Consider the following 13,961-nt stretch of genomic DNA (forward strand, 5'->3'; position numbering starts at 1 on the left):
ACGCTTGAGGCATTCGGCCAATCACAACGCACTGGATAGCTGGCCAATCAGAGCACCCCTCGCTTTTTTTTTTTAGAACGATGAGCTTTGTAAAAATCGACAGAAAGGCGGGGCATAGAGGAGAAACAATAATGTACATTATATGGAAAATAATGTGTTTTTTTAACCTTAAACCGCATAAACACGTTGCATTACACAAAATACACAAAATAATGTTATTTTTAGCAACGTCATATGACCCCTTTAACTGTTTTTTTTTTGTAATTTGATGCAAAGGTGATATAATACAAAGAATAGTGTTATAAATGTAGATAATTTTTTTTTTAAATACAAATATGAGAAACTGTCGAGAATTTACGATGCTGATGACCGTTAAACGCGTCATCCCAGTCTTGTGAAAAGGGTCCATTACGAATTCCAAATGTAGCCTACTTACAAAGACATTTTGAATTCCAAATAACATCGTCATTCGTCATTATGCGAACCATATTTTGCACAAAAATACAGCTACTAGCTGTTTTTACTACAATAAAAATGTAGTTACTGGGTACTGACATGATATCATGGTATTTTATATATGGTAGATGTTACTTTTATAATGACAGCTGGTTTTCCATGGTTTCTAGACAAAGCTGATCGTTTATAGTACTTAAAGGAATAGTTTACTACATCGTTTACTAACCCTCAAGCTGTTCCTTTATGAGTTTTTTTCTTCTTTTGAGCACAAAAGAAGATATTAGCCATTGACTTCCATTATATGAAAAAAAATGGAATTCAATGTTTACCGTCAACTGTTCTCCTTTTTGGGAGAACTATCCTGGACCCATAAAGAACTGTTTAATGGACCCATAAATTGAACAAAAAATAACTTTTTATCACTTTTCATGAAAAAGAAAATGCTTAAGGTTTTAACCAAATTGCGTTAAACTCCCATAAATGCGCATTTTATATAAATTCGCCGCTGAAGTGAAATGAAATGCCTCGTTCAGAAGTCGCATCACACTGAAGTTGTTTTGGTAGGCTGTATTTAGGTGGGTTGAAACTATAAAGCATTTGTCATTCCTCCATTGCAAATCTACTAAAACTATCCCACATTTGCATGTTTCTCTATTCATTTTAAGCAGCAACATGTGGTGGGAGCAGCAGCATCTCCAGACGTCTGTCATATGAAGCATGACTGCGCGTCACCGCTATTTTGGACACTTTGGATGGAGCGCAGGAGGATGCGCACGAGGACGTGTCAGATCTATACTTGACACTATAGCAGCATAAATATATGTCTCAGATCATACCCTATCTGTTTTAGAAGGATATCACAGTAAGTTTATCATGGCTGGTCCTCAGAGCGGCTCAAACATAACGCGTAATTTCACAAATCAGTTCGTGCAGCCGCCGTGGCGCGTCGCGATTTGGTCGGTCGCGTACAGCTCCGTTCTGGCGGTCGCCGTGTTCGGAAACCTCATCGTTATTTGGATCATTTTGGCCCATAAACGGATGCGCACCGTGACCAACTATTTCTTGCTGAACCTGGCGTTCTCCGACGCCTCGATGGCCGCCTTCAACACGCTCATCAACTTCATTTACGCCACGCACGGAGAGTGGTACTTTGGAGAGGTTTACTGCAAGTTCCACAACTTCTTTCCCGTGACCGCCGTGTTTGCCAGCATTTACTCCATGAGTGCGATTGCAGTCGACAGGTGAGGCTGTTTATGATTAATTATAGGCTAATATTTTCATCGTGCAGTAGCCTATTCAACATTCACACAAACCTACAATGGGATACAGGATTCAGGGTACTCGTGGGAATTTTACACACCTTGCAAAGTTGCTATATAATAAAAGTCTATAAATATATAGGCTGATCTAGCATATTAAAATGTCACTGTAAATTATCCGGCAGCAATAAAGTCCATATATATATAACAAATAAAGGACTGTGAATGATTAATATAAATTCCATATGGAATTTTATGAATTCCAAATGTGTTTGCATATAGCCTACGTTTGTCTGAATTCCTTAATGACCTCGAAACAACGTCATCAGGCTGTAATTTGTCTTCATGGATCTAACGGGAGTTGTACAATTTTGAATTCTAGACCTGGAAAAGTGTAGAAAAGAGCCTATAAAAATACATATATCTAAGAACTAAAATTATACGGAATCACACCGCTCTTTCTGTGTTTATTCAAGTCTCTTCTAACATTTTATGTTAAAATATGAACAAAAATAACATGACTGAGAGCTATTTAAATATCAGAATGTCCGGTCAATGTGTACAGCAAAATTGAAATTGAACAATAAATGTGTTAAATTTTTATTGTTGATGAGTCAATATACATTTCAAGGCTTGAAAACGTCTTTAAAAGTCATAAAGTGGACTACTTTTGATAAACTTTGCTCTATAATTAATGTTATTGAAGTTATTTTGTATCTTTTTTTAATAGAAATAATCAACATTTAATTCATTTTACCTTGTTTTTAGATGTTTGGTAGCTGCATGTGAATATAAAAACCTTGGTTTGCTCTGCCCACACATGAACTACTGTATATAGCAAGAACAATCAAATTATTTACATGTCAAAAGCTATTGTGGCAAGTATAGTTAAAATGATTGGATCTTGAATCTTGAGAACTATGGCAACCCAATCTTTTCACCTGACATCACCCTGCTTTTTGAGTGTTTTTAATAGGAATCTGAATCAAGTCATCATTAAAGACTAGAAAGTCATGGGAATTCATTGCTCAGAAGGTGTGAGAATCCTGTTGATTTGCTGATGAAAAATTGGCCTGCAGGGATTGAACAGCACTTTGAGAGGAACAGGCTTTTAGGACCACCAGCGAGGCTTGCTTCTTCCTCTTGCATATCCATCTATAATCTCATCAGGGAGCTCATAAATTGAACGTCTTCCGTTTGACCCCTCTGTCATTTAACTGCAATGAAAAAGAGGAAACTTAATTTCCTGCCCATGAACTTGGGACATACAGCACAGACTGCTGCATTTTATAGGATCAAAATATCCCATAAGTGTACGGCAGCAGGATTTATCTACATTTATTGAGCTATAACCTGTTCATTTTCAGCATTACGCATGCAGGCACTATTCATAGGATCCAGTTAGTCATGAATGCATCTAATGAGATGAGATCTGGGATACTGATCTGCATGATCCAGAGCACAGGGGGGCTTTTCCTTCGTTAAAAGATTACAAGCTCAGTCTGTGGCTGTGTGGGAGCCAGAGAACAACACTTCATCTTAACTGTTGTGTAATCTTTCGCCATGCACGAGTGTTTATCCATATGCTGCCTCCACTCTTTGTTCCTATCAAAAGGTTTGACTTCAGACAGGCTTGTGTGCCATTCAGATATTAATTGTGCATAATTTGTGAGTTTGAATTGAGGGATCAAACATGATGCAGAATTCAAATTTAAATTTAAGAAGTATTAAAATAGCTTTTATTAATGCACTGTAAAAAAAAAGTTCATAATAATAATTGTTGCGTGCTGTTTCTTTGTTTCCATGCATAAACATGAGACATTATTAACTATCATTGTTTGAAATGCCACCTACAGGCCTTTGTGATTAATTTATGCATATTTTATTATATTTTCAATAAATTATCTTACAGTGGAAGTGCACTTAATTACTGAGAATGTTCTAATTAACTCTAGATGTTATTAAAATGAAGTCAAACAACATGAAGCAGGCTTATTATGCGTTATCATCTGTTATTTTTTCTATTTTAAGTTTAAAGGGATAGTTCACCCAAAAATGAAAATTCTGTCATTAATTACTCACCCTCATGTCTTTCCAAACCCGTGAGACCCTCCCATAGACAGCAATGCAACTGCAATGTTCCCAGGTCTAGAAACGTAGCAAGTACGTCGCTAAAATAGTCCATGTGACATCAGGGGTTCAACCATAATTTTACGAAGCTACGAGAATACTTTTTGTGCGCAAAGAAAAGTTTTAAATATGTGACCCTGGAGCACAAAACCAGTCATAAGTAGCACGGGTATATTTGTAGCAATAGCCAAAAATACATTGTATGGGTCAAAATGATAGATTTTTCTTTTATGCCAAAAATCATTAGGATATTAAGTAAAGATCATGTTCCATGAAGATATTTAGTAAATTTCCTACCGTAAATATATCAAAACTTCATTTTTAATTAGTAATGTGCATTGCTAAGGACTACATTTGGACAACTTTAAAGGTGATTTTCTCAATATTTCGATTTTTTTTGCACCCTCAGATTCCAGATTTTCAAATAGTTGTAATAAATAGCCAAATTTGGCCAAATATTTATAAATAAATAAGCCAAATATTGTCCTATCCTAACAAACCATACATCAATGGAAAGCTTATTTATTCAGCTTTCAGATGACGTATAAATCTCACATATGGATATCTTTCTTACACAAACACTTCGCTTCACTTCAGAAGACCTTTATTAAACCCCCGGAGCCTGTGGAGGACTTTTTATGATGGTTGGATGTACATTATTGGGCATCAAAATCTCAACCCCTATTCACTGCTATTATAAAGCTTGGAAGAGCCAGGACATTCATAACTCCGATTGTGAATATCCTTTTAAGCGGCTAAGAGAGTCACAGCAAATCTTTCTCTCTTTTGACCAATGTATTGGATCTCTCACTCCTTTGTAAAGTCATAGAAACGATATTGTGGATATTTCTTTCAAATGAAACACAAAAATGACATCTGTTGTAGATTCCTTTCACAACTAGAAGTCTTCCCAAACTTGATGACTTCCCTTTCCAAGAGCTCTGGAAATGTTAAAAGGTTTCATTAAAACCATGTTTTTCATGCAGGTACATGGCTATAATTCACCCTCTGAAGCCCCGGCTGTCAGCTACCGCTACTAAAGTGGTGATTGTCTGTATTTGGGCCCTGGCGGTGATTTTGGCCTTCCCGCTGTGTTTCTACTCGACCACGAGAACTATGCCTCGCAGAACCGTCTGCTATGTCGCCTGGCCGAGACCTTCTGAGGATTCGTTCATGTAAGAGATCCATTTGTTACCAACAGTCCCAAATCAGTCACTAATGAGGTGGATTTCATTGAGGATTCTGTCTTAGAAGCCAGATGCGTGTGCAGAAAGCAAGACAGCAAGCTTTCCTCTGATGAGTTCACACTGGCTGATTGGTTTTCCTTCTGCTTGATTGTAATTTCTCTACAGCCTGCGCTTCTCAGGCTTTGCTTCCACTGCTCAAACACTGGTAATGCTCTTTCTAGCTTTACATTGCCTGCTATCTCCACACTAAGTGCCATCTGCCAGTGAGGCGAGAAAACCAAACACATTACCTATTTACCGGTGGCCAAATGGTGTGTCAGAAGTGTAAACAATCTTCCTGACTCACAATCCAAATTTATTGTCTAAACACCCAAGCAGTAGATAGGCCTACTTGGGTTTATCATTTGGTGAGGCACATAAAAACCACTTGTTTTTTACAGTGGCTTCCTGTCCTCTCACCTGTGCAGGTATCACATCATAGTAACGGTGCTGGTGTACATGCTGCCCCTAGTGGTCATGGGTATCACCTACACTATAGTCGGGGTGACACTTTGGGGAGGAGAGATTCCTGGAGATTCATCGGACAATTATGTTGGACAACTGCAAGCCAAAAGGAAGGTGAGAGGACATACTAACATATTTTGTACACGATTTGTCCCAAAGATTTAGTCGAAAGGTTTAGAACTACATACGGTATGCTGTGGTAGATGATCAAATCTGTGGCTTTCAGCTCGAAGGGATAGTTCATCAACATGATTTTTGATAGTCCAACCTGACTTTCTTCTGCTGAACATAAAATAAGTTGTTTTGAAGAATGTTTCTTGTCCAAAAGAACATCCAAGTCAACACTGGTCCAAAACAATACTGGACCCCATGAAGTGTTTTTGTTGTAATAACAAAAACTAAAATAATTACAAAACTATAAAAGCTGTAAGTGTCTTTGTTAACTGAAATGAAGTTGAAATAACTTTAAAAAAAAAAAACTTCAACTTAAAAATTAGACTGAACTTACTGAAAATAAGGTTAAGTTCTAGAAGTACTAAAATTATTAAAACTAAAACTGAAACAAAAGTAAACCAAGCTAAATAGAAATATAAAAAAAGAAACTCATAAAAATTACAAAGCACATAAAAAACGGCAAAACTGCACTGTAAAAAAAAAGAAACTATCAGTAAGTCAGGAAAACTTTAACTCATCAATTTTTTATTTGAGTTATATTAGAGTCAACTTGATTTTTTTAAAAGTCAGTTTAATATAATTTAAGTTGAAATGACTTAGAACCAAGTTAATTATAGGGCAGTAATTGAACTGACGTTTTTTGAGATGAAATAGGTTTTACAGTGTAAAATTAAAATTGAAAATTAATTTTTTGCACCCTCAGATTCCAGATTTTCAAATAGTTGTAATAAATAGCCAAATTTGGCCAAATATTTATAAATAAATAAGCCAAATATTGTCCTATCCTAACAAACCATACATCAATGGAAAGCTTATTTATTCAGCTTTCAGATGACGTATAAATCTCACATATGGATATCTTTCTTACACAAACACTTCGCTTCACTTCAGAAGACCTTTATTAAACCCCCGGAGCCTGTGGAGGACTTTTTATGATGGTTGGATGTACATTATTGGGCATCAAAATCTCAACCCCTATTCACTGCTATTATAAAGCTTGGAAGAGCCAGGACATTCATAACTCCGATTGTGAATATCCTTTTAAGCGGCTAAGAGAGTCACAGCAAATCTTTCTCTCTTTTGACCAATGTATTGGATCTCTCACTCCTTTGTAAAGTCATAGAAACGATATTGTGGATATTTCTTTCAAATGAAACACAAAAATGACATCTGTTGTAGATTCCTTTCACAACTAGAAGTCTTCCCAAACTTGATGACTTCCCTTTCCAAGAGCTCTGGAAATGTTAAAAGGTTTCATTAAAACCATGTTTTTCATGCAGGTACATGGCTATAATTCACCCTCTGAAGCCCCGGCTGTCAGCTACCGCTACTAAAGTGGTGATTGTCTGTATTTGGGCCCTGGCGGTGATTTTGGCCTTCCCGCTGTGTTTCTACTCGACCACGAGAACTATGCCTCGCAGAACCGTCTGCTATGTCGCCTGGCCGAGACCTTCTGAGGATTCGTTCATGTAAGAGATCCATTTGTTACCAACAGTCCCAAATCAGTCACTAATGAGGTGGATTTCATTGAGGATTCTGTCTTAGAAGCCAGATGCGTGTGCAGAAAGCAAGACAGCAAGCTTTCCTCTGATGAGTTCACACTGGCTGATTGGTTTTCCTTCTGCTTGATTGTAATTTCTCTACAGCCTGCGCTTCTCAGGCTTTGCTTCCACTGCTCAAACACTGGTAATGCTCTTTCTAGCTTTACATTGCCTGCTATCTCCACACTAAGTGCCATCTGCCAGTGAGGCGAGAAAACCAAACACATTACCTATTTACCAGTGGCCAAATGGTGTGTAAGAAGTGCAAACAGTCTTCCGGACTCACAATCCAAATTTATTGTCTAAACACCCAAGCAGTAGATAGGCCTACTTGGGTTTATCATTTGGTGAGGCACATAAAAACCACTTGTTTTTTACAGTGGCTTCCTGTCCTCTCACCTGTGCAGGTATCACATCATAGTAACGGTGCTGGTGTACATGCTGCCCCTAGTGGTCATGGGTATCACCTACACTATAGTCGGGGTGACACTTTGGGGAGGAGAGATTCCTGGAGATTCATCGGACAATTATGTTGGACAACTGCAAGCCAAAAGGAAGGTGAGAGGACATACTAACATATTTTGTACACGATTTGTCCCAAAGATTTAGTCGAAAGGTTTAGAACTACATACGGTATGCTGTGGTAGATGATCAAATCTGTGGCTTTCAGCTCGAAGGGATAGTTCATCAACATGATTTTTGATAGTCCAACCTGACTTTCTTCTGCTGAACATAAAATAAGTTGTTTTGAAGAATGTTTCTTGTCCAAAAGAACATCCAAGTCAACACTGGTCCAAAACAATACTGGACCCCATGAAGTGTTTTTGTTGTAATAACAAAAACTAAAATAATTACAAAACTATAAAAGCTGTAAGTGTCTTTGTTAACTGAAATGAAGTTGAAATAACTTTAAAAAAAAAAAACTTCAACTTAAAAATTAGACTGAACTTACTGAAAATAAGGTTAAGTTCTAGAAGTACTAAAATTATTAAAACTAAAACTGAAACAAAAGTAAACCAAGCTAAATAGAAATATAAAAAAAGAAACTCATAAAAATTACAAAGCACATAAAAAACGGCAAAACTGCACTGTAAAAAAAAAGAAACTATCAGTAAGTCAGGAAAACTTTAACTCATCAATTTTTTATTTGAGTTATATTAGAGTCAACTTGATTTTTTTAAAAGTCAGTTTAATATAATTTAAGTTGAAATGACTTAGAACCAAGTTAATTATAGAAACTATCAGTAAGTCAGGAAAACTTTAACTCATCAATTTTTTATATGAGTTATGTTAGAGTCAACTTGATTTTTTTAAAAGTCAGTTTAATATAATTTAAGTTGAAATGACTTAGAACCAAGTTAATTATAGGGCAGTAATTGAACTGACGTTTTTTGAGATGAAATAGGTTTTACAGTGTAAAATTAAAATTGAAAATTAAGCGCTATTCAAAGTGTGAATAAATATATACAAAATATTAAAATATTGCTCACTGCATGGACTTTCATTGCATGGATAAAGTCTTTTAAAGAGAAATTTACATTAAAACTTAACGTTCTGGCAAGGTTCTCTTAAAGTTACGAAGAAACGTTCTTCCAATAATGTTTATAGAACATTTGTTTAAAGTGATCTGTCTTTGATAACGTTCTTAAAACATCAGCACAAAAGCATTATTTATTTATCATTCAAGGGACATTTTTTCTGAAACATTTTTATTTGGATGGGTTTTAGTCACTACTAACCACTTTCAAAACATTCAGAGAACATTCAAAATTAATTTTGCAAAATGATCAAATGGAACACTCCCAGGGGTCATCGGATGCCCATTTTCCACAAGTTGATATGATTCTTTAGGGTCTTAATGAAAAGTCTGTAACATAGTTTGGTTAAAATTTTTCAATGGTAGTGTAAAAAACACCTTTTTTAACCTGTCAAAAACAGCTCTTTTCAGATCAAGACGTTTTTGTAGCATTTTCCTTTAAATGTTAATGAGCTCTGCTGACCCCGCCCCTCTCTTCCGAGCTGCTCTCAGAGAGACTGTTTACTTTAGCCGCATTCATCGTGAAACTTGCTAATTAGCACATTATTAGGAAAGGCGATTTGCAAAGATTCATTACAAAACATTATACTCACTTCTTTTGTAGGTGAAGCTGGATCACGAATGATTTGCGCGAACATAGACGCGTTTAGGCAGATCGGGGGAGCATTCCCTTCAGAAACAATGTAATCCACTGCGTCTTCAGCGGCTCAGATGTCGGGAGTAAATGATGACTGCTATGTTCATTATTACATCCAACAACAGAACACCTCAATCACTTAGGAGTCATTCTTGTCTACAACTGCTCCGGCGGTGAAACAATGGCGGACTGATGACAGCTCACTCAGGGCGGGTCTAAGATAAGACACCAGTCCAGTCTGTGCTGAAACACTACTGTCAATCAAACTATCGTGGGAGGGGCCTGTCTTTGTGATGTCACACAGACAGGCATCTGAGATCGGCTCGATTTGAGAAAGGGGTAAAGATTTGAGCAGAATAAAAAAAAAAACACTGGGTGGATTTTTATCATTATAGGGTATATTGTGTACACACACTGCCAACACACATTTCAGTTCAAACAACTTGTAAAAGTGCATGTAGCATCCGATTACCCCTTTAATGTTTTCACTAATGATCGTATAAACATGAAAAAAACATTTTTTTTAAAACTATATTTTGAATGTTCAGTGAGCATTCTGAAATAATGTTTTCATAACTTAATGTGAACATTATGAAAATGTTCATAGAAAATATGTTTTTTTAGGAATTGACTGATTTCATGTAACCTCTGTCCTAGGAGCGTCAGAATGAGGTGACTAAAGGACAGAGTTTAAGAAATGAGCCCATGCATTTGTAAATCATAGAAATTAATCTATGTATTTGCTCTTACCTGTCCTGAGGGAATCTCACTGTATTGCTATATCATATGTATGTGATATTTTTCCACAGATTAAGGTCATGTCTGGTTTATCTGGCAGGTCAGCTCTGAGCTTTTTGTGAGCTGCAGCGTTCAGACACACTCGCACATGTGGGACAGTGATAGGTCCCTCTCAGGGATGAATCTAGGACAATTCATCTCATATTGTGCCGAAATGGTTCATATTAATGACTGTGATCGCTCTATGTAATCCAGCACTTTTGATTTTGATGCAGATTATGGAATTGTTTCAAATATAACTAGGCTTACGCTGGATTAAAGCACTTGTTAACTCACCTCTACACAACCTCGCTTCCCGAAGCCCATTCATTGTTTTTAAGAGTCTGCTGATTGGCTAGAAAGCTGACAGAAAGCATTTCAGTACGTCTCGTAAGGTGTATGAACTCTTTCTCAGACTCTTGATGAGAAAGAAATATAAAAATGTGCACATGTGAATTATAAGCATTTTTTTTGTCTTTGTTCCATAAAACTAAAAGTAAAAAGTAACTTTTTATTCAGTAATAAAACGTTCATTAAAAGTTATCTGGGCTTTAATAATGTTGTTAAAACATTTACACAAAAAACATTATTTGTAGGGATTTATTGAAGGGACTTTTTTTCTAAAAAGTTTGTATTTAGATGTTTTTTTACATTGCTACTATAACTATTTTCGAAATATTCAGAGAACATTCAAAAGTAATTAAACTTTTTTTAAAAACTGGACATTTTAAATGTTTAGAGAACATTCTGAAGTGATGTTCATCCGTCCATCATCAATCAATGAACACTTTCATCTGCACCTTGTCTGTAAAAAAGCGACAAGAGTCTTGTACCCTGAAGAGACCTGCTGTAGTTCATGAGTAATGAGACGCAGTGGAGCCTTGCGAATAATTGCTGATTGACAGTTACACAAAGCAGAGAAAGGTTAGGTATGACGTAACCCTAGCAGTGGATACGATGAGCCACGGGCGGCATAAGTGTCAGTGAAGCTGCCCTTGTGTGCCAGTTTGACACAGGTTTAGCTAAAGTTTATTAAGGTTGCATTTGAAGCGTATGAATGGTGTTCAGTCAGTCTTGTTATCAAAACGTTCTTAAAACATTTAAAAGTATAAAAATGTGCACAGATGAATTGTCAGCATTTTATATACTTGTTCCATAAAACAAAAACAAAAAAACAGAAATCAGTTTACATAGCATTTATTTACATAGCACTTCATATCTTTCCCCACTGTTTTTGAAAACTAAACACTTTATAAACTGGCACCTCTGTTGTTAATGTTAAACATTTTCCAGCCATGAATCTAACGTTTCTGAAAACACCATACAACCATCCTTCATTATTTTAGAATCAGTATCCTTTGCTCACTTTAGTGCATCCTTTGAAAAGCCACTCACAACGTCTCAAATGGCCTCATTAATTTGCGCATAATTTGACACGGACCTGTTGGAAAAGACAAAGAAATGCCGTCCATCATCAATCAATGAACACTTTCATCTGCACCTTGTCTGTAAAAAAGCGACAAGAGTCTTGTACCCTGAAGAGACCTGCTGTAGTTCATGAGTAATGAGACGCAGTGGAGCCTTGCGAATAATTGCTGATTGACAGTTACACAAAGCAGAGAAAGGTTAGGTATGACGTAACCCTAGCAGTGGATACGATGAGCCACGGGCGGCATAAGTGTCAGTGAAGCTGCCCTTGTGTGCCAGTTTGACACAGGTTTAGCTAAAGTTTATTAAGGTTGCATTTGAAGCGTATGAATGGTGTTCAGTCAGTCTTCAGGAGGGCAGGTGAACATGACCGGGCTGTCAAGAAGGTACAGCTAGTTTTCTAACGGATGTCATCACCCTATTACAACACCATTCATGATGTTCAGCAAAAGGGATTGCATTAGACTTTTATAAAAACTGCATTTATCATAAGTGTAAATGTGTCACATGTGCGTCACACCTTCTGTAGATTATTTGCTTTATATAAGAAATTCTTTGATCGTTTGACCCACCCTGAGGTCACTCATATCTTTTTACCCATTTTTAACCCCCCACCTTTTTTGTTGCTTAAAATAAAACAAATGTTAACTGAAATAAGATAAAATATAAAAAAAACCTATAAAAAATAGATTTAATAAAAACTTCTATCATCTATCTATCTATCTATCTATCTATCATCTTCTGTTGTAGTTCTATCTATCTATCTATCTATCTATCTATCTATCTATCTATCTATCTATCTATCTATCTATCATCTGTTGTTGTAGTTCTATCTATCTATCTATCTATCTATCTATCTAAAAACACAACAAAATTACTAAAACTTTAAAATGAAAGATATCCAAATATACTAATACACACTAATACAATACACACTACCATTCAACAGTTTGGGATCTGTAAGATGTCTTTATTTATTTATTTATTTCGTTATTTATTTATTATATTTGGATTCAGCAAGAATGCATTAAATTGATGAAAAATGACAGTAAAGAAATGTATAATGTTACAAAAAAAAAAGTATTTTTAACTTTCTATGTATCAAAGAAAAACAATGAAAAAATGTGGTCATATTTCATACTCATATTTCGGTCTGAAATACTGAAATAGTCTCTTCCTGTCTAATTAGTGAGCACTTTGTGCCTTGTACTTTCTAGAATGCGCTGAAACGCGGGCCAGATGCTGCTGGTTCAGTGTAACAAGAACAAATGACTCCTGGACCCCTGAACAGTCTGCTCCATTCTCTCCACCTGATGCCAGTAACAACAAATCAAAACACAGTATCCTCCTTTGGTGCCATTTACATATGAAACATGCAATTATGTACTTTTCGGCACACTGTAATTTCTTCTGGTGATGTTCCTCCTGCTCTTTCATGATAAAAACTGAGGTCGACTCACATGTCTGATGATCGGTGCAAAAGCTTTCAGTGTGGTGCCAAATCACCACCCGAAACGTTTCCTCTCATCATTCATTATCAGTTTTCAGGTTTGAGTTTTTGTTCGCTGAGCAGTGGCAGCAGATGGCTATGAGTCGGCAGATGGAGACTTCAAACAGACTGCGAGCTGAGCCGTGACTTTCCCTGGTGCTGTTTTCTTCCAGAACACAAGAAGCCGAAACTCATATGTTTTGCTGGCATATGCTTCATGTTGTGACTCTAAATGATCTCTCGCTCTCTCCTCAGGTGGTGAAGATGATGATCGTGGTGGTGGTGACCTTTGCCCTCTGCTGGTTGCCCTATCATGTCTATTTCATCGTGACGGGCGTAAACAAGCGTCTGAACAAGTGGAAGTCCATCCAGCAGGTCTATCTGTCTGTGTTGTGGTTGGCCATGAGCTCCACCATGTACAACCCCATCATTTACTGCTGTCTGAATGGCAGGTAATGAAACACTCATATACTAATATACAATCAAGTTCCAAGATTAACTTTTTACCACATCTACCAATGGAGAAAATGTTCTGGCCATAAAAGAAAGTTCTTTCTTTCTTTCTTTTTTAGAAATACACATATATTTTATAAATATTTGTAAAATATTATTTGCATATAAAAAGTATTGTTATTTTGAATATAAAATGTAAAAAATAGTTCTGAAAGTAGTAGTTACTGGCAAGTACGTTGGTCTTATTTAAATATTTTATAATAAAATATTATTTGCATATAAAAAGTATTGTTATTTTGAATATAAAATGTAAAAAATTGTAAATTGTTTAGTAGTTACTGGCAAGTACGTTGGTCTTATTTAACAATGACTTATTTAACACACACACA

The 13,961-nt window shown here is 36.3% G+C and overlaps 1 protein-coding gene across 1 annotated transcript in view; it reads left to right on the top strand.

Moving 5' to 3' along the window:
• LOC107657987 (neuromedin-K receptor-like) overlaps window positions 1-13,961 on the top strand; it is a 21,196-nt gene that overhangs the window by 3,453 nt on the left and 3,782 nt on the right. Inside the window, exons 2-5 of the mRNA XM_016446345.1 lie at window positions 1,125-1,697; window positions 4,832-5,020; window positions 5,500-5,650; window positions 13,375-13,571. Coding sequence (XP_016301831.1) covers window positions 1,330-1,697; window positions 4,832-5,020; window positions 5,500-5,650; window positions 13,375-13,571 — 905 coding nt within the window. The 5' untranslated portion in view covers window positions 1,125-1,329. The remainder of the gene's footprint in view (window positions 1-1,124; window positions 1,698-4,831; window positions 5,021-5,499; window positions 5,651-13,374; window positions 13,572-13,961) is intronic.

This window comes from Sinocyclocheilus anshuiensis, unplaced genomic scaffold (genome assembly GCF_001515605.1).
Source record: "Sinocyclocheilus anshuiensis isolate Anshui unplaced genomic scaffold, SAMN03320099.WGS_v1.1 scaffold471, whole genome shotgun sequence".
In the NCBI taxonomy this organism is placed as follows: domain Eukaryota; kingdom Metazoa; phylum Chordata; class Actinopteri; order Cypriniformes; family Cyprinidae; genus Sinocyclocheilus; species Sinocyclocheilus anshuiensis.